Source organism: Herpailurus yagouaroundi, unplaced genomic scaffold, assembly GCF_014898765.1.
Source record: "Herpailurus yagouaroundi ecotype Mexico unplaced genomic scaffold, PumYag 141, whole genome shotgun sequence".
Lineage (NCBI taxonomy): Eukaryota > Metazoa > Chordata > Mammalia > Carnivora > Felidae > Herpailurus > Herpailurus yagouaroundi.
In genome coordinates, this window is record NW_024412396.1 from 55,078,336 (window position 1) to 55,100,939 (window position 22,604).

Below are 22,604 nucleotides of genomic sequence, written 5' to 3' on the forward strand. Positions count from 1 at the left end.
AAACTTGGTATTGTCATTGACTGATAAGAAATACATCTGGGGTATCATTTCCATCTACGACATGAAGTGCAAAGCCCCGGAAATAGGAAAGTTACCTGATGATTTTGTTCTACTCCACGGCCTCCGTGCAGATGCAGTTGTCCCAGACCAACCTGAAAATTAACAAAAATGAGAAGTAAATGGTAGCATCTGGTGTGTAATTACAATTACAAAAAGGTTTCTGTTCATCATTCAAAAATTTAAAGACTTAGTCTTAACTCCTGAAGATATTACTCTACTTTAACCCTACATTTTCTAAGAACTGAAAATGCCTGCTTTTAATTACAAGGCATCTTTCTGAAATAAAACATTTATTGCAGGCAAACTAAAACTGATCTTGTCACCAGGGAACCTACTCTAAAGGAAACACTAAAGGATGTGCTTTAGGAGGTAGGAAATTTATCCTGGGAAGCCTAAAGATGCAGTAAGAAATAAAGAGCAATGGAAAGTTAAATTTGTGAGTAATCTAAATTATATGGACTGTATAAAATAATATCTTGTGGAATTCAAAAATTGACAGAATTAAAACATAGAGTACTCTAAAGTTTGCACTGTCCAAGAAATGGTAAAAAGTGCTCATTCATACTAAACTTTGATAAAAGAGTAGTAAAACAAAGTCCAACTATCACATTAGTAGAAGGGAGGAGAAGCAACAGCAAAAACACTCAAACCAAATGAAGGTAAGAGAGGAGAGATAAAGAAGCATGGAAAAGCATAAGGAAAGAAGGCAAGCAAGATAGAAAATTTAAACTTGAATATATCACAAACTACTTTCAACTACAAGACTGTCAGAATGGATAAAGATATAAAAGTAGTCTTCTGATGCTTCCAAGAGATGTATCTTAAGCACAAGAAGTTGAATACAAAAGAATACAGAAGATACTCCATGTAAATACTAACCAAAAGAAAGTGGCATAGCTAGAAGCAGGCAGAGTACAAAAGCAAAAAATATTTCTTGACATAAAAAGAGAACATTTCATGATGTGCAAACTAGTTTAACAAAAAGATAACAATATTAAGTTTAAGTGCACTCCACCTGGCCTAAAATACATAAATCAAAATTGACAGAACTACAAGAAGACAGAGACAAATCCACACTACAATGGGAAATTTAAACAATACTGTCTCAGCACTGGACAGAAAAAGCAGACAAATTCAGTAAGGATTCACAAGATGTGAACAATAGCATTAAGAAACATGACTCAACTGACACACAAAGAACACTATACCCAAAGACTGGAAAATTCATATTCTCTTCAGCATACAATATTTGCCTAAACTGACCAAGTGATGGATCATAAATCAAGTGTCAGGACATCTCAAACAACTGAAATCATGCAGAGTATATTCTGACCATGGTGGATTAAGCTAGAACTCAACAAAAAAAGGAGAAAATCCCCATTTATATGAAAACTAAGCAATTCACTTCTAAATTTACACATGGGTCACATATGAATATATGAGAGAATATTGAGAATATGACAGCAGGAGAATGTATTCTACCAGATATCAAGATCCATTAAAGCTACAGAAATTTAAGACAGTACTGGCATAAGACATGCAAGAGAATATTCACAGAGCATTATTTGCAATAGCCCGAATCTGGGGAGGAGTAAAGTGGGTAGGTAAGCTGTGGGATTTCATACAATGAAATAACCACAGGGTAATGTAAATGAATTACAGCTACATGAAAACACATGGATTGATTTCATAAACAATGCTGAGCAAAACAAGCTGATTCCAAAAAATATGTAGGATTTTTTTTTTTTTTTCACATAAAATTCAAAACCAGGCCAAACCAATCCATAGTGTTAGAAGTCAGTTCAGTGGGTTACCCCTGGGGAAGAGGGGGCTCCGGGATGCTAGCTGTGCTACACAGGATGCTCACTTGGTGATAATTCAGGGGGCTGTATGCTTCAGATTTATGTACTTTTCTATATTAAGGTCATAACTCAAGTAGTAAAAAGAAGTAAATGATACATAATACCACATATGGATTTTTTTCACTTGAGTTTTCCACTGAATACACTGAAGTATTCTATATTCTACATAGTTTTTTAATGGTTGCATAAAATTCCATCACATGGAAGTGTCATATTTGAAATAAGTAGTTCCCTATTTGAGGCATTTAGATGGTTTTGAATTTTAACTGGTTTCTCATATAAAAGAAAGATGTATAATTAGACAAGATAACTATTATAATTTCCATAAGCTAAGATTTAGGTATTCCACTGCAGGTTTTCTTTTAAATTTAAAAAATTTTTAATATTTATTTTTGAAAGAGAGAGAAAAAGAGCAGAGGAAGGGCAGAAAGAGAGGGGGAGAGAGGATCTGAAGTGGGCTCTGTGCTGACAGCAGAGAGCTGGATGCGGGGCTTGAACTTACGAACTGTGAGATCACGACTGGAGCCGAAGTTGGACGCTTAACCGACTGAACCACCCAGGTGGCCCGTTTTTCTGTTTGTTTATTTGTTTTGTTTTTTAAACCTAAGATTCCCTTCTGTTAAGTCTCAAAATTAATTGTTCTCAAAAAGCATCTAATGTTTATCTCTAAATTTCTAAATCAGAAAAGATCTGTTAAATTTCATAGAAAAAAACAGGCAGATGTTGAAGTTCTCCTTTTTGTTTTAGGATTATCAAATAATCCATGAAATAACAAATTATACATGGTGTTTTGATTGATATACTGTACAACTTGCATTGAACTGGGCTACTTCAGTTGATGACCTTGAGGAAATTATGGTCTACGACAAGCAAAGGAAACATGAACAGTAAATGGCTCTGAAGGGCATCTGAAATTATAAATGTTCCAGAGACTTTCTGTTTAAAAAAAGTAGCAGTTTTCATCCTTGAGGACTCTAATAAGAGCCTCATCATCTGTAAAACTCTGCTCTTTTCAAGCAATGGTTTTCAACTGTGGTGCAATCACGGGGCCAGCTTCTAGGAACACATGCCTAGTCTACATCCCAGATGAATCCTAACGGAAATGGAAATGTCTTTTTTTTTTTTTTTTTAAAGTTTATTTGAGAGAGAGAGTGAGCACATAAGCCAGGCAGGATTATAGAGAAGGAGAGAGAGAATCCCTAGCAGTCTCCACGCCATCAGCACACAGCCCAATGAGGGGCTTGAACTTACGAACCGTGAGATCATGACCTGAGCTGAGATCAAGAGTCGATGCTTAACTGACTGCGCCACCCAGGCGCCCCCCAAATGGAACTTTTTTTAAAGTACCAAGAGTCCTACACTCTAAAAAAAACAAAAAAAGCTCCTCCGGTGATTCTAATATATAGTTAATAATCGATCAGAGCAATAAAAATGTTTCCAATAGATGTAAGTTCTTGCCCGAGACTGTAATATAAAATGCAGTAAGATATACCGTGAGATGTTTAAATACATACCTGTGCCTGTACATCACCTTTTTCAGCTAGGAACTGATAATACTGAATCAAATCTTCTTCCAGCATTCCACTATTCATTCCTGGATTTTCCACCTCGTCAGGCAGCCGTATTCTCTGTACTACTGAGCCTCCTGTCAGTGAGATGTCACTAGCAACTGAAACAAGGGGACGAAGTAATAACATGGAGGAAGGTCAGAAGCATTGTTCCACAGAAAAAAGTATCATTTCAGCTGTCAAATGTTGACAGACCTTATGCAAACAGTAATCTACAGATTACAAAATAGTAATCTACAGAAGCCTAGTTTTTTCGACAAACTATTTAAGGAGTGGAATCCAAAGCACATGTGCACATACACACACAAGTTCTTAGTAAACTAGGGTAAAGACCATTCCACTTAAGAGAGTCAGTCACGGTTATTTCAAGTAGTACAACAAAAATAGATGTATTTAAAGTTAAATCCATTTTGGTTTTTGTTTCTTTTGATACGGTGAAAGGCAAAAAAAAAAAAAAAAATAGATACCATGATTGGCAACAAGACGATAGTGAGTCAGTGCCGATTCACAGCTCTGGAGGACTCCGATGCCGGCCCAGTACCGGTAACCCTGTGAGACAATCTCTGGTGAGAAGCCTGCAGTTTCACTGGAGCTCTCGTTGTAACAAAGAAAGCCACCTGCACTCAGGATGTAATTCTATGGTTCCTTGATCCCAGTACATCACCACCTCATTCATCCTGAGTTTTAAGTTCGGCAACTCCAACAACTAGACTATAGCTAAGCACTAGGAAATAATGAAGTTCCCACAGAAATCAAAACAGATGCCATGAACCTTATGCATGAACTCTGCGTATCTAATGTGTAAAAGAAAATTACTTGGGCTCTTGCTAAGAACACATAATCTTATTTTAGACAGGATTTTAACCAAAACAGGGTTGATTTACTAAACCAGCAAAGAAGCAACAATTAGCAAAACAGGGAAAACAAACGATTACTGGATGCAGGCAAAGACACCAGCAAAAAATGATTTCAGAATGAGGGGGAAGATAGTGAATTATAAAGAACATTAGATGCAAAGTAGAGCCTCTTGAGTCGTTTAGCACAGACTCAACTTTACAACTGTCACAATCCTTAGGGCATTATCGTATAATTACGTGTATAATATTTCATATTTTTATCCTGTAGCCATTATTTAAGAAGATTGGTAAATTAAAAAAAGTTATCTGTAAAAAATATTTAACATACTTTTGCCACACAAAAATAAATGCTTCAAATTTCTGGAAAATTCATCTAAAAGGAACTTTTCAATTACTGTTTGAGGAATAAATGTGACCACAGATGAAAAAACCAATGGGAAAAAAAGCTTCAGAACTAGTGAGGAATGTTTCAGAAAGCTAGAGCAACATCCTTGTTTTTCAGTGGCTTTAACTACTTCAGCAGTTTGTGTCTGTCACAGACAAGGTCCAAGCTCCTTGGCAGGATGTAGAGTTCACTTACGTGATTCCTGATGCACTTCCTGGCATTCTCCTCTCCAGCCACTAAAAAGCTTGTATTTTCTTGCAAGCACCATGTTTCCTTGTCGCTGTCCCTCTGTATATATTGCTTCTGCTATATGGATGCCCTTCCACTTCTATTCACTCACTACTGTTTATCCCTCAAAAGTTACTTTGTTTCTTTCCTCAGAAAGAAACTTTCTTTTAACCTCTTTCCTTTAACCTCTCCTTCTGACACCAGTGTGAATTAAGTGCCTTTCTAGGTGATTCTTGTACTGTAATGATCTCCTTACTCATGTGAATATAAATGTAAAACAAATCAATGTTCAATGGAAAATCAACTTAAATGTAAAATCTGTGAAAACTCAACCTAGGAAATGTAAAATCTGTGAAAACTCAAGCTTGACAAACAAGCTTCCAACTTACAGAAAAAAAAAAAAAAAAAAAGAGCCATTTATCAGATCTCTATTTTAAGGGCAATCAGCCAAACTAATCATTTTAAAGAAAAACTGTGGACTCTACAAATTTTCATCCACATGTAGATTCAAGTGTTATATCTGTTAATAAGAATTTAAAGGACGTTCAACTGAATATTTGATCTGAATGAATATAAGCAGATCTTGTTCATGAAAGCTAGAAAAGTTATGGCTCCTCAAAACCCAAACATTCTGCTACTCAATGTTTCTAAGTCTTCCCCTGAAATCTTACTTACCAAAACCATGTGTGCTATCAGGTTGCCCCCAAGAGCTCCAAAAGTGTAATACACGAGGGCCTGTGAAAGAACAAAAGACACTTAACTGATCATAGGCACACACTGACCCAATTCAAATTGTTGCACATGATAAAGTTTTCATATTATTACCTTTGCCTGACTTGAATTGACACCAAGTCCAGAGGCATAGAGAAAGCCAAGAGCCTGAAATAAAATGATAAAAGTAAGAATTCTTCCCTAGTGGAAGTGTATCCAGCAGAGACATGGTTTTATGAACTACGAAAAGACGCAACAATCTTTAGATGCTGAAAGACTTGAATCCCCAAGTATGTACAACTGTGGAATTAAAGAGACTCAGAAATGCATTCAAGGTTTTACACAATGAAATACAACTTTAAACAAATAGTCTACCTTGAAGATTAAAGACAACTTAGTAAAATATTAACTAGAAAAACAAAGCTGAACACAAACGTGGCTTTTACTTTATCTTGATCAATAGCTATTTTGAGAACCAAACAGCCCCTATAATGATATAATGATCAACACATTACCTAGCAAAGGAGAAAACACAATGAAAATGGTAAGAGACTACCAAGATAAACTATCCTAGCAATAAAAAGGGGCAGCAAGGGTCAAGTTGAAGGGGTCAACAGAGAAAGGTCACTTTACAATGCTAAAGCACACACACTTTTTCATTAAAAACAACAACAACAACAACAAAAACCCCCAACCAACCAAAACACGCATTGGTAAGGTTCTAATCTTTGCCTTCTGAGGACAATCCTTGATGACACGAAAGTATAAGCTGAAGTTAGAAAGGCAGATATATCACGTGCCAGTGCTCATCAAAATCTATGAGCTCTTTTATATTTCCCAGCCTCCCTTGTACTTGGGTGGGGCCACATGTCTAGGATGCGGCAAAAAGAGATGTGAACCATTTTTAGGTGTGGCCATTAAAAACTTTCCAGAGAATCCTCCAGCCCTCACTTCTCCTTTCATGATGGCTCAAAGCCCTACGTTTCAGACGGTTGCAGCTATGTGGCAGAAGCAGCCCTTGACTGAGTCACCATCTGGAAGACAGGACGCAGGCAGGGGAACTGCACCGACCCTGGCATGCACAAGGAATAACTCTCTGTAGTGCTGAGCCACTGTGATTTGGGGGCTGTGTCTGTTACATCAGCTAGAATTAATTACCACGGAGAGAGTGTTTTGCAATGTACAACATAAAGCACCGTGGCACGGTAAGGTGCTATTATTAGAGGGAAAAGATGCCTTAGAAGAAAAACCATACTTCAGAGCCAAATGTGTCTGCAGATAAAGAATGTATGTGTGAATTTTATATAAAATGACTTAAAGAAGGGAAAAAAAGCTTTGAAAACAAAGGAGGAACAGTTAACATATAACCTGTTTATAAATTAAACCACGACCATGTTAGAGCTGCAGACTGGTTAGGTATTTGGTCCTACAGAAAACTATGGTCACAATTCCTGTTATTGTTTACACAGTCTGAAAACAGACCTCCTCTGTGACTAGAAATTTTATATTTAAGCATATCCCATACCTTCAATAAACCTGAATTATTGAGAGCATTTAAAAGAAATGGGGTGGCCCCCTAAATCCAGCTGTCAATCTTACTATTACCAAGGGGAATTAAGCAGGTATCATGTACCAACTGGTGTGATGCAGTCTGGGATACAGAACACCCCCCATAAGGCAGTCTGGGCCAAAAGTATTTTCCTTGTGTTCATCAGCCTTTAGCTGTGACATCCTCTGTAGGAAACAGAGATGAAAAATGGGTCTTGTTTCTAACACAGATAAGAAAGAAAAGTGGGAACTGTGCTAGCAATAAAGACCAAATATAAAGTGTAGTCCTAGGCTGAATGCTGCTTTGGACAAAACAAGTATAAAGAAAATGTTTTGGTTCAACACCCTATGAATACTGTGTGGGTATTACATTTACCAGAATGAAGCAGTGAGGGCTATTCACTGGAGGAGCAAGTAATGGAACAGAAGACTGTGCACCTCGTTTTAATAAAAAATTCACAGTATAAATACACAAAGAGAAAGGTCAAGAAGGGTGTGCATGCAGTAACATGTTACCAATGTTCAGATCTGGGTGGTACAGATAGGATGCTTACTTTCTTAGTATTTTTTAATTTGTATTTCTAGTTTCCTATAATGGACATGTACTATAATGAACATTTAAAAAACCACCAAGATTACCAAAAGCTGCAGCATCTGAAGTTTGGAAAAAGGGCAGTGGGGAGTGACTTCAGATAAAAAAAAAAATCATCACCTTCATGTTTCACTCTTTACAGACTGAATTTGGAAAACTACAAATATAATTGTGGTAAGATGCAACCTCAAGAACGCCGTAAGTGACCACAAGTGTTCTCAGACTAAGGAAAAAGACTGTCTGAGAAGATTGGTAAAATGATCTGCTGCAAAATTAGTATTTAAAGATATTCTACCTCGCAGCCATCCTTACTAAAGGAAGGCAGACCATCGAGAGTAAACTGCTGTGAAAATAAACAAGTGCTGTGTGCCAAGAAATTCTGCCGTGGAAGTGCACTTACAGTTTGTCCCTTAGGAGAGCCTTCCTCAGTCAGTTTCTCAAACATCTCTTTAGCTGCCTGGATATTCTGTGTCAGGTAATCACCAAACAAAAGAGCATATGACACTCTCTCCAGGGCCTTGGTATGGTTCATGCCTGCTGCCTTTTGAAGATACCGATAGGCTCTTTAAACATAAGCAATTAAAAAACAAAACAAAACAAATTAGCAATATTTTGGAACTACTATTAAAATATATATATATATATATATTTTTTTTTTTTTTTGACAAAATCTGGGGCGACTGGCTGGCTCAGTCAGAAAAGCATGTAACTCTTGATCTTGGGGTTCTGAGTTCGAGCTCCATATTGGCTGTAGAGATTACTGAAATAAAAAAAAACTTGAAAAAGTTTTTTTTTTTTTTTTACAAAAGCTAAAATGTAGAAAAATTAATTTCCCTGTTCTATAGAATCCTTCTGACATTTGATTTCTACTAAATTGTGTTACTTATATATGTAGAAAGCATTCTGGCTACTTTTGTTTTTATATAAAGTACCAGTTCTGTTATTCCAATATTTTAGAACAGTCTAATTTTAAAAATTTCTATTAAGAAAGTTATCTAGATTTGCAATGACAAATTATAATAATGTGGTATCCAATAAATAATCCAATGATAACCATGGCAATTTTCTTTTAAAATCTTTGCACAGACTATAACAAAAGTCAGCTAAAACTAAAAGTAAGGCACATAAAATGTTGGAAGACAGTCAACTCATCTCATATTCTTTCCAAATTCCTAAATTCTAGTCTTTGTCTGCAATATAATTACAAAGCAAAAACAAAAAAACAAAACACCTAACAACAATTCCTTTTGTTTTACGTCATTTTGAAATCTGAACAGTGTAGGTATTCTTGGCTCTCAGAAACCATTACAGCTTTAATCAGTTCCCTTTTGCTTATTGTTCATTCTTGTGACGAGTATTTATAATGTTTTAATCCCAACAAGCTGAAATCTGATAAAAGTAGTGACCCTAATATCCATATTACATAGTAGGTTTTCTTACAGTACAACTTAAGAAATCCTGTCTTTGGGAGTAGACTTCAAAAAGAAAAAAATACCACACTTTAGCTTTTTATCTCAGTAATGGCCTGTGTTAGGGGAGGAATGGACTTGGCAGTGCTACCTACTCTCGTTTTTGGCTTTTCTTATTGCTTCCATTGAGGATTTTCATCCCAGTCTGGTACATCACTTCTGCTTCCTGCATTTGCCGTCTTTTAGCAGCCTCTTCTTCAGCTAAAAACAAAGTGTCAGATGCTTTTAAATGTATTTTAATTTTATACCAGTTATATATCAAACATCAGTATATATCTTATGTTGGGTAGTCATACAAACACAATATTTCACTATTTCCAAATCTGACTTTAAAGACACATGTTTTTTGTGTGTGGCCTTTATCTGACAAAAGAGGACTTAAAAAAAAAAAAACTCATTGAAATCACTTTCTTGTAAAGAAAGCAAGGTGCTTTCCTGCCAGTAATTATAAAACTTTTTATATAATTCAAACTAAAATTCCAGGAGGGCCTTATGATTATATACCAAGGTGAGCTAAAACCAGGACAGAAGAAGAGTAAAAAACAATAGTCAGAAAAATACTGTTGTAGTCAAAGTACTCTTTAGCCTTACCTGAAAGGTTGCATCTTTACAAGGAGAAGATATCTGACTAATTACATAACAAAAAATAAACAGGATTTTTATTAAACAGAGATCTTGATTTAATATTCAAGTTCTCTGTACTTCCCAGTGTAGTGATATGACACTGGAAATCATAGCATTGGTATAGATGTCCCAAATTATTTTGCCACTATACTGGAGCATTTTAGCAGAAATCTACAACTCATCAAGAGACATTTGAATATTTTGTTAGGAATATTTATAGAAATAGAAGAGACTACTTCTTGTAATATAACAACAAAATTTGATGTATTAAACAGGAATACCTAAATCATACTGGCCCACATCTGAAGGTAGACTATATTTGGTGATATCTCTAAGGAATGCCTAAATATTCTATCAGAACCAGTACTTTGAAAATGTTACCTGGTAACAAAGGAGGTATGTTCAAGGTTTTCTGCTGTTCTTTGACAGAAAGTTTTACCTGAAAACACGGCTTGCCTTTAGAGGCAATACTGACATTAACGTTTCAGGCAGTTAAATATACTGTATCTACCAAATATTCCCTTAGCACAGCACATTCCACTCAAAGCTATTTTAAAAAGGTATTATTTTTCTTCTAAGTGCTATTAATTAACCTTCAACATAATGTTCTGTTTCCGTCATTGCCAAAAAATGTTTTACGTTAATTAATTTAGCAGCCTGCCCGAGGGTTTACGGGACAACCTGTGCACACCAACGGAAAATCACCTCTAAATAAAACACGAGTGGGATACACCTCCCAAGTGACAGCCTGGAAGTAAGTACACCGCAAGCTTCCTACTCATAAGTCTAGTCTTTAGGACCATAACTATGTCATCAGCACTGACCACTTCTGATCAAGGTGGGAAAAGGATGGCTAGAAAAAAGCCTTAAAAATGTTATGCAAGACCTAGAGCAATGTGGACACGCCTCCTACTGAACAATACTTACTTTCACAAAAGCCCCACTTTTCATCTGCCTTGTAGTCATAGGTTGTAGCACACCATAATCTGCCATCTTCCCTCCCGTCTGATGTACATTCATCGTATTCCTTATCCAGGAACAGGAAAGGGAAGTGGCAGGGCTCCCCATGTGCTGTGCCTTCGATGGCGGTCAAAGCTGAAAAGATAAGAAAGAACTCTAAACATGAAGAGCACCTCTGGTATTCATGGATTTAATACTGTGCATTCTAATGATTAGAATCTGAAGACAAAAATACATGATTTAAAATAAATGGGGAACATGAAAGGGTCAGCATCAATCTTCTGTAGGGACGATTTAAGGGTGGGTCAACTTAGTGGACATGGCTGATTGACTACCCAGCTCTGTATCTAGCTTAGAATCTCTGAAAGTCTTGAGAGATGATAACCTTGGAATGTTAAGAGTCTACTGCAAAACTGCCAGCTAACTAGTGAGCAAAAAACAAGGCAAATGCAACCAAATTCCACTGTTCAGCACAACTCTTTTTTCTATCTGAATGCTGTAATTCAATTTCTTTAGTAGTATAAAGTTATACAGGTAAAGTTAATCACTCGTGTACACCTCTGTGATCCGACAGCATTTTATCAGAGTACTTATCATACGTGCTGAGGTTCTTTCTTTTCCATATTCTAGCTTCCACTAGACCCCGAGCTTGTTAAAAGTAAAGACCATATCTCTAATTTGTTCTTAAGCTCTGAGTATCTTCTCGGTGCTGGAAATTATGCCAGGTGCTGGAAACGAGGTGGAGCAGAGGCCTCTGCTATACACAACTTACCGCCTAGCAAGGAAGAGAGACATTAAACAAAAGTATGATCTATGTTATGAAAAGGAAAGCCTCCCCTGTCAGGAACTGAAGTTTATACTGAACTTCACGGATATGTAGGAGACGAGGGTGGATGAACTGCTTCAGGGTGGGGTGGGAGAAGTATTATAGACAGAGAGAACCTTGTGCACTGAGAATCAAATGAAAGACAGCATGGTACAGTAGAAAAATTACAACAAGTTCAGTATGTCAGAACATGCAGTGTGAGTGCCAAGGTGGATGAGAGAAGAGGCTAAAAGCTAAAGTGGCCTGAAGAAGCCAGAGTAGGAAGGCCCTGACAAATCTAATTAAGGAGCCTGGACTTTATCCTGAGAACAATGGAAATTCACTTAAGAGTTTTAAACAGGAGTGACATGCTCATATTTGCATTTTTATTAAGAGAGTGGAAAATGGAATAGAGAGAAACAAGGCTGGATGCAAGGTGACCAGTTTAAAGGTTGTGACAGCAGTCTAATTGAGAGGTAATGGTAGCCTGAAGAGGACAATGGAATGAAAGAAGTGGATGTACTCAAGTGATCCAAGGAAGCAAAAACAGTATCACTTACCGACTAGGTAGATGAGAGGGGAGAGGAGTCATGGAACACTCCTAGGTATTAGGCTTCAGGGAGTGAGGAGATGGCTGTCTTCACTAAGAGAACACTAAAGGAGGAGGTTATTGGGTAGGGATGAAACGGATCAGGGGCAAGTTAAGTTTTGATCCTGCTACATTCAAAGTGACTACAAAAAACAAAAACAAGATGTCTTAAGACAACTGGAGGAAGTTCTCCAGTTCCCAGATATACTGGAGGCCAAGAGTATGCATAAGAATGCCAAATGAGAAGTACAGGAGAAGACCAGCGGGCCAGGGTTGAGCCTAGAAGCATACATGGTTAAGGGTGAGTACATGTCAACTTCCACTGGTTGATTTTACATGGAGAATTTAATTAGGCAGCAGAGCTTAGTGATTAAGAGTAGAGATTCTGGAGTTAGAATGCCTGATTCAAATTCTACTGCTTATTAGCCGTGCACTTTGAGCAAATTATTTAATTTCTTCATTTATCTGTAAAATTATTTGCAGATAACTGCCTTATCTACAAATAGAGATAATAGTCCTTGCTGCATAGAGTTATTCACAAAGATGAACTGAAATAATACATGTAAAGGACCCATCATGGTGCCTGCCACTTAAGGTAATAAGCATTCAAGAGATGGCAACTGCTATTATTATAGGCACGCCTGCTCTGAAAGGCTAGAAATGTGCTCTCCTTTCCAGGGCAAAGAAGAGTACATATGAAGATACTAATTTGAAAACTATTTTCTTTTTTTTTTCTTTTTTTTTTTCTTTTTTTAAAAAAATTTTTTTTTTCAACATTTATTTATTTTTGGGACAGAGAGAGACAGAGCATGAACGGGGGAGGGGCAGAGAGAGAGGGAGACACAGAATCGGAAACAGGCTCCAGGCTCCGAGCCATCAGCCCAGAGCCTGACGTGGGGCTCGAACTCACGGACCGCGAGATCGTGACCTGGCTGAAGTCGGACGCTTAACCGACTGTGCCACCCAGGCACCCCTGAAAACTATTTTCAGTGAGTTATAAAAGGCAAAATAAGGGGTGCCTGGGTGGCTAAGTGGGTTGAGCATCTGACTTCGGCTCAGGTCATGATCTCACAGTCTGTGAGTTTGAGCCCCGTGTCGGGCTCTGTGCTGACAGCTCGGAGCCTGGAGCCTGCTTACAATTCTGTGTCTCCCTCTCTCTCTGCCCCTCCCCTGCTCATGCTATATCTCTCTCTGTCTCAAAAATAAAAACATTAAAAAATTCAAAATAAATTTCAAATGGTTTACCGGCAGGTAAATGTCATTCACTATCCTGGTAATTACTACCAGGGACAAATACTTTGACCTATCCATGTTTATAAGAAATGATCTTTAGTACAGCATATAAGCTGTGCTAAAGTGTCCTTTAATAACAGCCCTATAGGGGTAACTTTAACTACAGAGTTTGAAAAAGGCACTCCTATGCACTGCTACTAGATTCAAATTTGCTTGAGAAAAATAGTATCTGTAAAACAGTAGTTTGTAAACTTGAATTTCAAATTAAATAATGTAATAGGTTAAAAGAATACTTAATTTTTGCTATGATAATAGAAAAAAAATAGCTTGTCCTAAGAATTCTCATTTGTCAAAGCTTTCTAAGGGGTGCAAATATATGAAAGAATTCTGTTTCATGTGATGAAACTATACGCCAGCAAAGAAACTGGAAAGAACCCAAAGGTTTTTGGCAACAAAGGGTTTTAACCCAAGGCTGATTCAGCACTAACTTAAGTAGAAAGAAACCCCAGGGTGCATGTACTTCACCAATTTAGTTAAAGTGAATCTCGGTCTAAATAATGTGTTTATTAGTAAGTAACTAGAAAGAAAATTTGTATCTCTCAGCTACATTCTCTAAGCCAAATCACAACAGGGAATTGCTACTACCTTTTAAACTGGTTGTAAAGTCTTCTAAAAGTTCCTGACTGGGACTTGCTAGTTCTAAGTCAATTATCTCAAGTAGATATTCTTACAATAGCATTATTATTCAGTTAATTTTCTTTCCATGAAGATATTCTGCAAGAGTTTCAAAGCTATCATTTAAAAAACTGCCACAAAAACAATGGTAATCACTGCTCTGGTGCAATGAAGCAGACTGATTATGCAATTTAAGTTAATGATACCAGTAGTCAAACCTGACAAAATGAAAGAGGGAAAAATGTGTCCTTAAGTCAATTCTGCACCTTCCTGTGAAAAATCACATTTTTAGAGGATTCATATTTTGACTCTACAATGATGACACAGTACCACTATCTATTTAAACCCTGACAGTAAGATATTTATGATTTATGTTATATGAAAACTTATGATAATTAACAGACTGCTTTATATTTAAACTAGTAAGGATTTGCTCTTGCAAAGTCAGTAAAAATCATTCAAGATAGCTAGAAAAAGTTAAAAAAAAAAAAAAAAAAAAAAAAAGACAATCCAAAACAACAACCCCAAGCCTGAAATCATTCAGCGCTGGCCAGAGTCTGGGTATATGGGAACCTTCATACTGCTGGCAGGAGTATAAATTAGTACAAGCTTTTCACGAGGGACCTTTAGAAATACCTATTAGCATTTAAACGGTCCATACCTTTGGATCCCATTTTTCCACCTCTAGGATGTTTACTTATAAAAATGCTCCCAATAAGGATGCAGAGAGATATGTGTAAGAGAGTGTTTGTATATAAAGATATAAAACCAACAAGAACTCAAAGGTCTATCAATAGGAGATTGGTTAAATCAGCGACAGTGTGGCCATTACACGAAAACCTGGGCAGCAATACAGATGGAAGGTCACTGGGGAGGAGTGTAGATGGAGCAGAGGATCAAAGTCTGGGTGTCAGGGCAATCTTGTATTTGAAGGTCAGGCAGATTCCAGGGAACCAGCAGCTAAGTGAAGAAACTATCTTCAGAGTATGAAAAAAATATGTGAGGGGTCAGTAAAATGAGGACCAAGAACTGACCAAGTATCCAGCAATGAGAATGTGACTAGAGCACAGTGGATTGACAGTTCTTGAGGGGATTAGAGCATCCCTGGAGTCAGATGAGAGAATGGGAAGAGAGGAAGTGAATAAAGACAACTCTTCCAAAGAACAATGTTAGAAAGGGGAGTAGGGAAGGAGGGAGGTTGCTAGAAGGGGTTTTGGTTTTTAAAATATAAGCTATTACAGCATGTCTGAATGCTGATGGAAAGAACCCAAGAGAGAGGGAGCAATGGAAGTTCGGCTAGAATGATGCTATATGAACTGAATTAAATGTCCTGGGAATAGCAACACCCAATAGCTTTCCCTCATTTCTAATGGTAAAATCAAAATGAAACCCAAAAGTCAACTTCTTGATCCATAAAGATAAAAGCAAAGGATTTAGTTTTGCAAATTTCTCATCTTAGGAGCTTTTACACTGCCAGTAAAGACTGATACTGTATCTGTAAGTTTAGATAAGTGCTCTATTAATAAGAAAACTACTTAATCATGCTGCTTGTTTGAAGCTATCTTGCACTTCCAAGCATACAACAGTAAGTAGAATTTTAGTCAAATATATTTGTAGTAGAAAATAGTTGAAATGCAATCACTTAATCTTAAAAAGCTATCAACCATATAGTGTTGAACCATATAGTGTTCACCAATTCTAGTAAACACCAAGATAAAAACTCAACCAACCAACAAACTGAGGGTTGATGGGGCGTGGGAGGGAGGGGAGGGTGGGTGATGGGTATTGAGGAGGGCACCTTTTGGGATGAGCACTGGGTGTTGTATGGAAACCAATATGACAATAAATCTCATATTAAAAAAAAAAAACAAAAAACTCAACCAACCAACCAACCATCATCAAAAATCCCCAAATTACTAAAATCAAACCCAACGACAGATGATTCAAAGTAAACCCTACTTGAGATAGAGCAAATGGTATAGGGCAAATAAAGAGGTATTTACTGTGGAAATACGGTACAACAATCTCTTAGGGAAATTCCCAATGTTATATAATTTATTATAGAGATTGTTTTCACCCAGTGCTGAGAATTCTAACTACAGCTGAGAAATGACATGTTAATAAAGAAAGGGAGGGAGGAAGGAAGGAAAGAGAAGCAGACTATGCAGGAAGGCCTTGCTTTAAGGATTAAAACAATTTTCAGAACAAGAATGAAAGGTAGTAATATGGAAAATGAAAAAAACATTAAGATAAGAATTCACAAGAGAACTAATTTTAAAGGAGAAAGACAAACAAGCACTGGCCCATGTGCCCAGAAGAAAGTGACAGGCTTCATGACACTTAAGTGACAGGCACAATCAGAAACCATAGAGTGAAACTTGCTCAGGAGAAGCAATTTAAGAGTGAGCTTCTCTGAATAATGGCTTTAAAGACAGTTCTTAGAGTTTGAACAGTACCCGGTGGAGTGCTTTTTCACAACGATGGTCTCCTAAAGGAGTTTCTTGCACAACTAATTTCTTGCACACCCCAAAAACCAAAATAAAACAATGAAATCTTTTCATTAAAGTCACAACCTGCTGTAGGGAATGACCTATGTTTCCTAAGCCATCTATCTTCTGTTACGTCTGATCACTAAATTAAGGTTTTATTCCCAGCCACCCCCATGTGAGTGACAATGAGGTAGAAATGCCATCCTATTACTCAACCAACTTGCTTATTTCAAAGCCCAACTTAAGCATGATTTATCAAGTTTAAACTCAGTTCCTTCTGTGCCATTTGAAATAAAGCAAGATGCTCAACGTTTGACTTAATTTTTTCTTTTTTAAGACTATCCGGATAACGTGTTTATTGTTACAGAGACAATCACAGCGATAGGAAAGAATACAAAATTAAAGAAAAATCACAGTCATCTTTAGCTACCACTGCAAATTCCCTTTTTTCTCCCCAGGTAAACAAACCACTGTTACTAGAAAAGTAATTCACTTTTCTCTTTCACTTGCAAATATATAGGGGGAAAAAAGTCTTGTCTTTTACAAAAGGGACCTGTGATGGTTAACTGTGTCAGCTCACTGGGCCACAGTGCCCAGATATTTGGTCAAAAATTATTCTGGATGTTTCTATGAAGGTGTTTGTGGAGAGTAACATTTAAATCAGTGGACTTTGAGTAAAGCAGATTACCCTCCATAAGTGGGTGGGTCTCATTCAATTAGTTGAAGGCCTAACAGAATACTGACCTCCCTTGAGCAAGCAAGAGGGAATTCTGCAAGCAGGCAGCCTTTGGTTCCATTTCTCTGGAGAACCCTGATCAATACAAGGATCAAATTAAGTGAATTATTTGCAATGTGGCATTTTCACTTTACACTACTATTCTTGCAGGTGGCAGACTGCGAACTGGCTCACTCTTAACCCTTTCCTCACCTTCTGTAGAGCTAGGGATGGTCAAATGATTGTCTTGGTAGTTTTACTAGTGACTTCTAGGGGAGGTTCCTGCCCTTCTGATGCAGGTATCACTTCTTCCTGAGGACCAAGGAAGGTACAGCCTTCTGTAGCCTCCTGAGGTACAGCCACCATCAGTTGTGATCACATGGAACCAACATGAAGATGAAGCTAATTTACTAAGGAGATTGAATAGGAGAGAGAGGAGCTGGAGTCCTCAATGGCATGAGCCCTGAACAGCCTATGGAACCAAAAAACCCTCTGCTTTTGCCACTTTTTAACAGATTTTGTCATTTGCAATAACAATGTTCTTTTTAAAAACTGCAAATATTCTATAATAGGAAACACCACAATGTGATCACTTCCCCTCTTGATGGCCATTTATTTATTTGTTTGCAAAAAACATTTACTGGGATAATGTGCAAAAAACAGTCACCACAGAGATGGCTGTTTTCCTCTGAAAGGTGGACCCCTGGCTAAAATCAGGGAACTTACATTTTGGGAGGGTTCCCACTACCCTAACTGATAAAAGTGACTCACTGGGCCTAAACTGTACAATGCGGTTTATGCTCAACATCTGTTTTCCTTCTGGGAACCTACAATTTTGGTACAGGCTAGGCTGAGAGTGATTACATGACTAGTCTGCATTAAAAATTCCAAGCACTGGGTCTCTAACCACCTTCCCTGGAAGGTAATATTTCACCTGTGTTGCCACACATGCTCAGGGAATTAAGTACATTCTCTGAGGAGTCCCCTGGAAGACTGCTGGAAACTTACACCTTGTTTCATTTGGGTTTCGTCTCATGCTGATTTTGGTTTGTATCCCTTCTGCTATAATCACCCAAAGCAGTGAGTACAACTACTTGCTGACTCCTCCCAGCAAATCATGGAACCCGGGGAAGTCTTGGAGACCCCAAGTCAGCTGGCATCAGAAGTAGGATTCGCTATGATGACCCTGACCCACTGAAATACGGTGAAAGCACTGTTTGGGAAAGGAAGGACAGCGGACAGGCTGTGATGAATCTTTGGTGGCCAGGTGGCTACAGGGTCATCCGTGGGGTGCAGCAGCTGAGCTGCTCTCTGTTATGAGACATAAACGTTACCTGTGGAATCTGAAAATGATAGATCCAACTCCAGGGGAGTGAGCTCACTGCTTCCGGACACAGTAGCTAAAGTGATGCCTTTGGGTTTTATGCTCTCCTCCAGATAGGAGACCAAATTCCCAAAGGTGAACGGGCCAAAAATGTTAAAAGTTTACACTGCTCTCTCCTCCAGGTGGGGTGGAGGGGCAGGATGGGGGGTGGGGGGTGGGGGGCAAGAGGGAATAAAACCAGGTCCTAGGGCCGGAGCAAAACTTCAGAGAAACCAGAAAGAAAAGGGAGGGAGGGAGCGCCCAAGCAGTTTTTTGTTGTTGTTGTTGTTGTTGTTGTTTTCAGTCTAGCTGCTGCTGCAGTAGCCTCCCCTACTCCCCTTCCTCCCCTGCGTTCCAGCCTCCAGCCGGGATCTTCCCTGGCAGCTGTGATGTTAACACGTAAATGCCGAATTTATTTCTTGGCAGTTCAAGTAAATTTGCAACAAGGTAAAAAAAAGAAAAGGAATTTCTTTGGTAGCTTTGTATTTCGAGGCTATCACAGCTGGATGCATGATACAAATTGACATATAATGTTTAATACTTATAATTCCATACATGCCTGAGGAATCATCTTGATCAGGAGAAGCTGCAAAAAAGAAATGTGTTAGTGGGACACAACTTCCTTGCTTTTTGCCACCAGTGGGCGGGTTGGAATTTAAACTCCTTTGAGTATTGGAAACGGAACAAGTCTCTGTAATTGCTGGGTTTTGCTATGGAAGATTTGGATGTTTGCTTAGTGAAGCCCCTATAAACAGAGAGACAGTAAGAAAGAGGTGATCTACAGATACACACTTTTAAAGTTCTAAAGAACAGGTTTTAGCTGGCTATTGAGGGCTTGTGAAAGCAGAGGTCAGACCTTAGAGCCTGAAATGCATGCCTGTGGGGATGGGGGTGGGGGAAAGAGGGGAGAGGGAGAGAGAGAAAGGGAGGGAACTCAAAGGGTGACAACACAAAAGGTGTAGCAAAGTCACTTTGCATGTCACTTAGAATTTCTGGCCCTGCAGCATCTTGCCTTTGCTGCTGGAAAAAAAAAAGCCTTTGGCTTTTAAAAAATCCTGAATTCACAGATCCTAGTTGCCTGGACTTGATTCTAAGCTCAAACCTGATGCTATCTGGGACAGGCTTCCAGCTCCAGTGTGAGCTGGACTGAACTGAAAACAGGAATAGGCTCAATAAACAGCTCGGATTCTGTGACCTCTGTACCTTAGGCCACCTTTCTGTGGGTCCCCACATTATGAGGAAATCGTGAATGCTTGGGTCACATACAAATGCTCACAGGAAAGGAATTGTTCTTCGATGGGACTACCTGAAATCAAGCTGCTGACTGGCTGCATATTTAACTCGTGACTATTGCCCCAAGCTGTAATTTGTGAGAGGGTACATCACAGGAACTATGACCCTCTATTCACTCCTTACAGGTTGAGTGGACTCCGGGCATGTCTTAATTGTGTCTGGCTCTCCTGATAAGCTGCCATCTCCAACAAGGACTGATTACGTGACCGCTTCCCTCACCTCTCCTGTGCACACACCTTAGTGCAATCTGATTATTCACTGCAGCTGTCCTCAGAGAAGGGTTGATCTTTTCTAGGCTGCTTACTGGTTATGTGATCAGGGCAAAAGGGGTGGGAAATTATGTAAACCTCTAAAACTTTTGAAAGTTATGAAATTTTTTGAAAATTCAAGATTTTGTCCTGACCGATTTTCGAACATGGTGGTTTTCTGGCTCAGCTCTATAAAAATGCTCTTCTGAGATGTTCTGCCCCTCTTACACAGAACCCCTCCAAGTGAAAGGTATGGATGAAACTAGGGGATGACTAAGAAAATACAAAATTATGATTGCTGAATGGAAACACTGATTTTGTAACAACCAAGGAAAATCAACTGAAACTCCTGCACTTGGAGAGGCATGAGTGAGGGGAGAAGGCATGATGATGTTTGTATTTTTAAACTATTCCTGGAAGCTTCTTCCCCCTCCTTGCACCATTCCAAGCTGTTTAGAGTGCTTTGCATTCAGAGTGCTGAATGACCCATGAAGGGCATAATTGAAACCAATACTGCTCCTATCTGACAGGGATGACCATGAGGTAGCAGGAGGCGGCCGGGCCCTTGCACCTGCCATGCAGAAAACTTCCAGCTGTTGTCCCCACTCATGAGGTGGATGCACTGGTCTCACGGACAACAAAACTGTTTGGAGCTGACTGGTAGTCCCTCTGAAACTAAAGACTGAGCTAAGTGACTTGGACTGGAAACCCCAGGACAAGATGCCCATGGTAGGAGGCCACATCATAGTGCCTAACATATGCCCTGCTTGGGGTGCCCCAATGATGGTAAACTCTTTGTTTGCAGGGTTACTACATGTGCCCTCTGGGACTATATTTCTGTATGTGCACTCTGACTATCACGACACTGCCTCAGCTTTAACTTACTGGCCAGTTGTGCTGGGCCTGAAATGATGCTTAAAGCCAGGTAAAAAGGGTTAATACAGATATTTAAGGGGGAAGCCACCTGGCTAAGGCAGGCCTTTATGATTAATGGGATTTGTTGACTGGCTGAGTCCAGGACCCATGAAGGGCATAATTGAAACCAATACTGCAGACTGTTCTCACTCTGTTGTCTGGGTCTCACTGAGAGTAACTTTGCTGTAAAGCCAAGACAGCTAATGACCAGGGGGTAGACTATGCAGAGAAGAGTTCACATAGCAGGTTTTAACTTCTGTCCTTGAAAAGACCTGCTTATAAGGTTAGCCCTTGGCTGGTGTCTGGGAACTTAAGATTTTGGAAGGGTTCCCGCTACCCTGTTAGGAGTGACTCATCCCAACTGTACAAACAATGTGGTTTATGGTGAACACCTGCTTTCCTTCCACGAGTCTGCAGTTTTGGTATGTGCTAGGTACAGAGTGCCCACATGACCACCCTCCTAAAACAACTCTAGGTATAGGTCTCTAATGAGTGTCCCTGGTAGACAGCATGTCACCCATATTGTCACAACTTGTTGCTGGAGAAATTAAACACATTTTGTGTGACTCCCCAGGGAGAGGACCATAGAAAGCTTGCATCCAGTTTTTCCCCAGGCTTCACCTATGCATATTTCTCTTTATTGTGTTCTGTGTTCTTTTGCTGTGATAAACCATAGCTATAAATATGACTACATGCTCAGTCCTATGAGTCTCATGGAAAATCATCGAGCCTGGAGGTGTGGTCCTGGGGATCCCAGAGACAGTTGGAACTAAGTGTAAAATATTCAACAAGAAGGCAAGTATGGCTGGAATCATGTGAGTGAAGGGAAGTGGCAGAAGATAAAGTCAGAGAGATAGTAGGGGCTTGATCGTGGAAGGCCTTATTTGGACTTTATTCTGAATGTGATAGGAAGCCACTGGAGGCTCTGAACAGGAAGGAAAACTGGTCTGGTTGCTGTTAGAGAACTGACATAAGGGGGAAAGCAGGGACATGAGGCAGGAAGTTCTTACAGACATGAGACTGTTCAACTATCCTTGGGTGGTTCAGATCCACTTCAGAAAGGAGAAACTTAAGTTCTTCTTTAAGGATGAGTAAAAATGGGATAAATTTGGGCAAGGGGGTGAGGAATGTAGTCCAAGCAGCAGGAAGAACTTGTACAAAGACCTAGAGGCATAAACTGCACGGTGTATCTGAAGAATGGTAATGGGTTTGATATCACTGAAAGAGGGTCTGGGGCAGAGCCACAGAGATGAAGTCTCAGAAGCCAGCAGGCATGCTGCATGTGGAAGATTTTGGGAATCATGCCAAGGGGCTTATGTGTCATCTCACGGGCAAACGGGAGGATACTGCAGGGTTGTAAACAGGGGAGTTATGGATCAAATTTGGGTTTTAGGAAGATCAATATGGCAGAGATG

General features: G+C 39.0%; 1 protein-coding gene across 1 annotated transcript in view; it reads right to left on the reverse strand.

Annotated features, from left to right (window-relative positions):
* The window catches only part of SEL1L (SEL1L adaptor subunit of SYVN1 ubiquitin ligase), a 54,321-nt gene that overhangs the window by 20,760 nt on the left and 10,957 nt on the right, over positions 1 to 22,604 (reverse strand). The window contains exons 4-11 of the mRNA XM_040477925.1: positions 10,832 to 10,999; positions 9,376 to 9,481; positions 8,212 to 8,374; positions 5,786 to 5,839; positions 5,636 to 5,695; positions 3,958 to 4,039; positions 3,437 to 3,591; positions 96 to 152 (exon numbers count right to left, since the gene is read on the reverse strand). Coding sequence (XP_040333859.1) covers positions 96 to 152; positions 3,437 to 3,591; positions 3,958 to 4,039; positions 5,636 to 5,695; positions 5,786 to 5,839; positions 8,212 to 8,374; positions 9,376 to 9,481; positions 10,832 to 10,999 — 845 coding nt within the window. The remainder of the gene's footprint in view (positions 1 to 95; positions 153 to 3,436; positions 3,592 to 3,957; positions 4,040 to 5,635; positions 5,696 to 5,785; positions 5,840 to 8,211; positions 8,375 to 9,375; positions 9,482 to 10,831; positions 11,000 to 22,604) is intronic.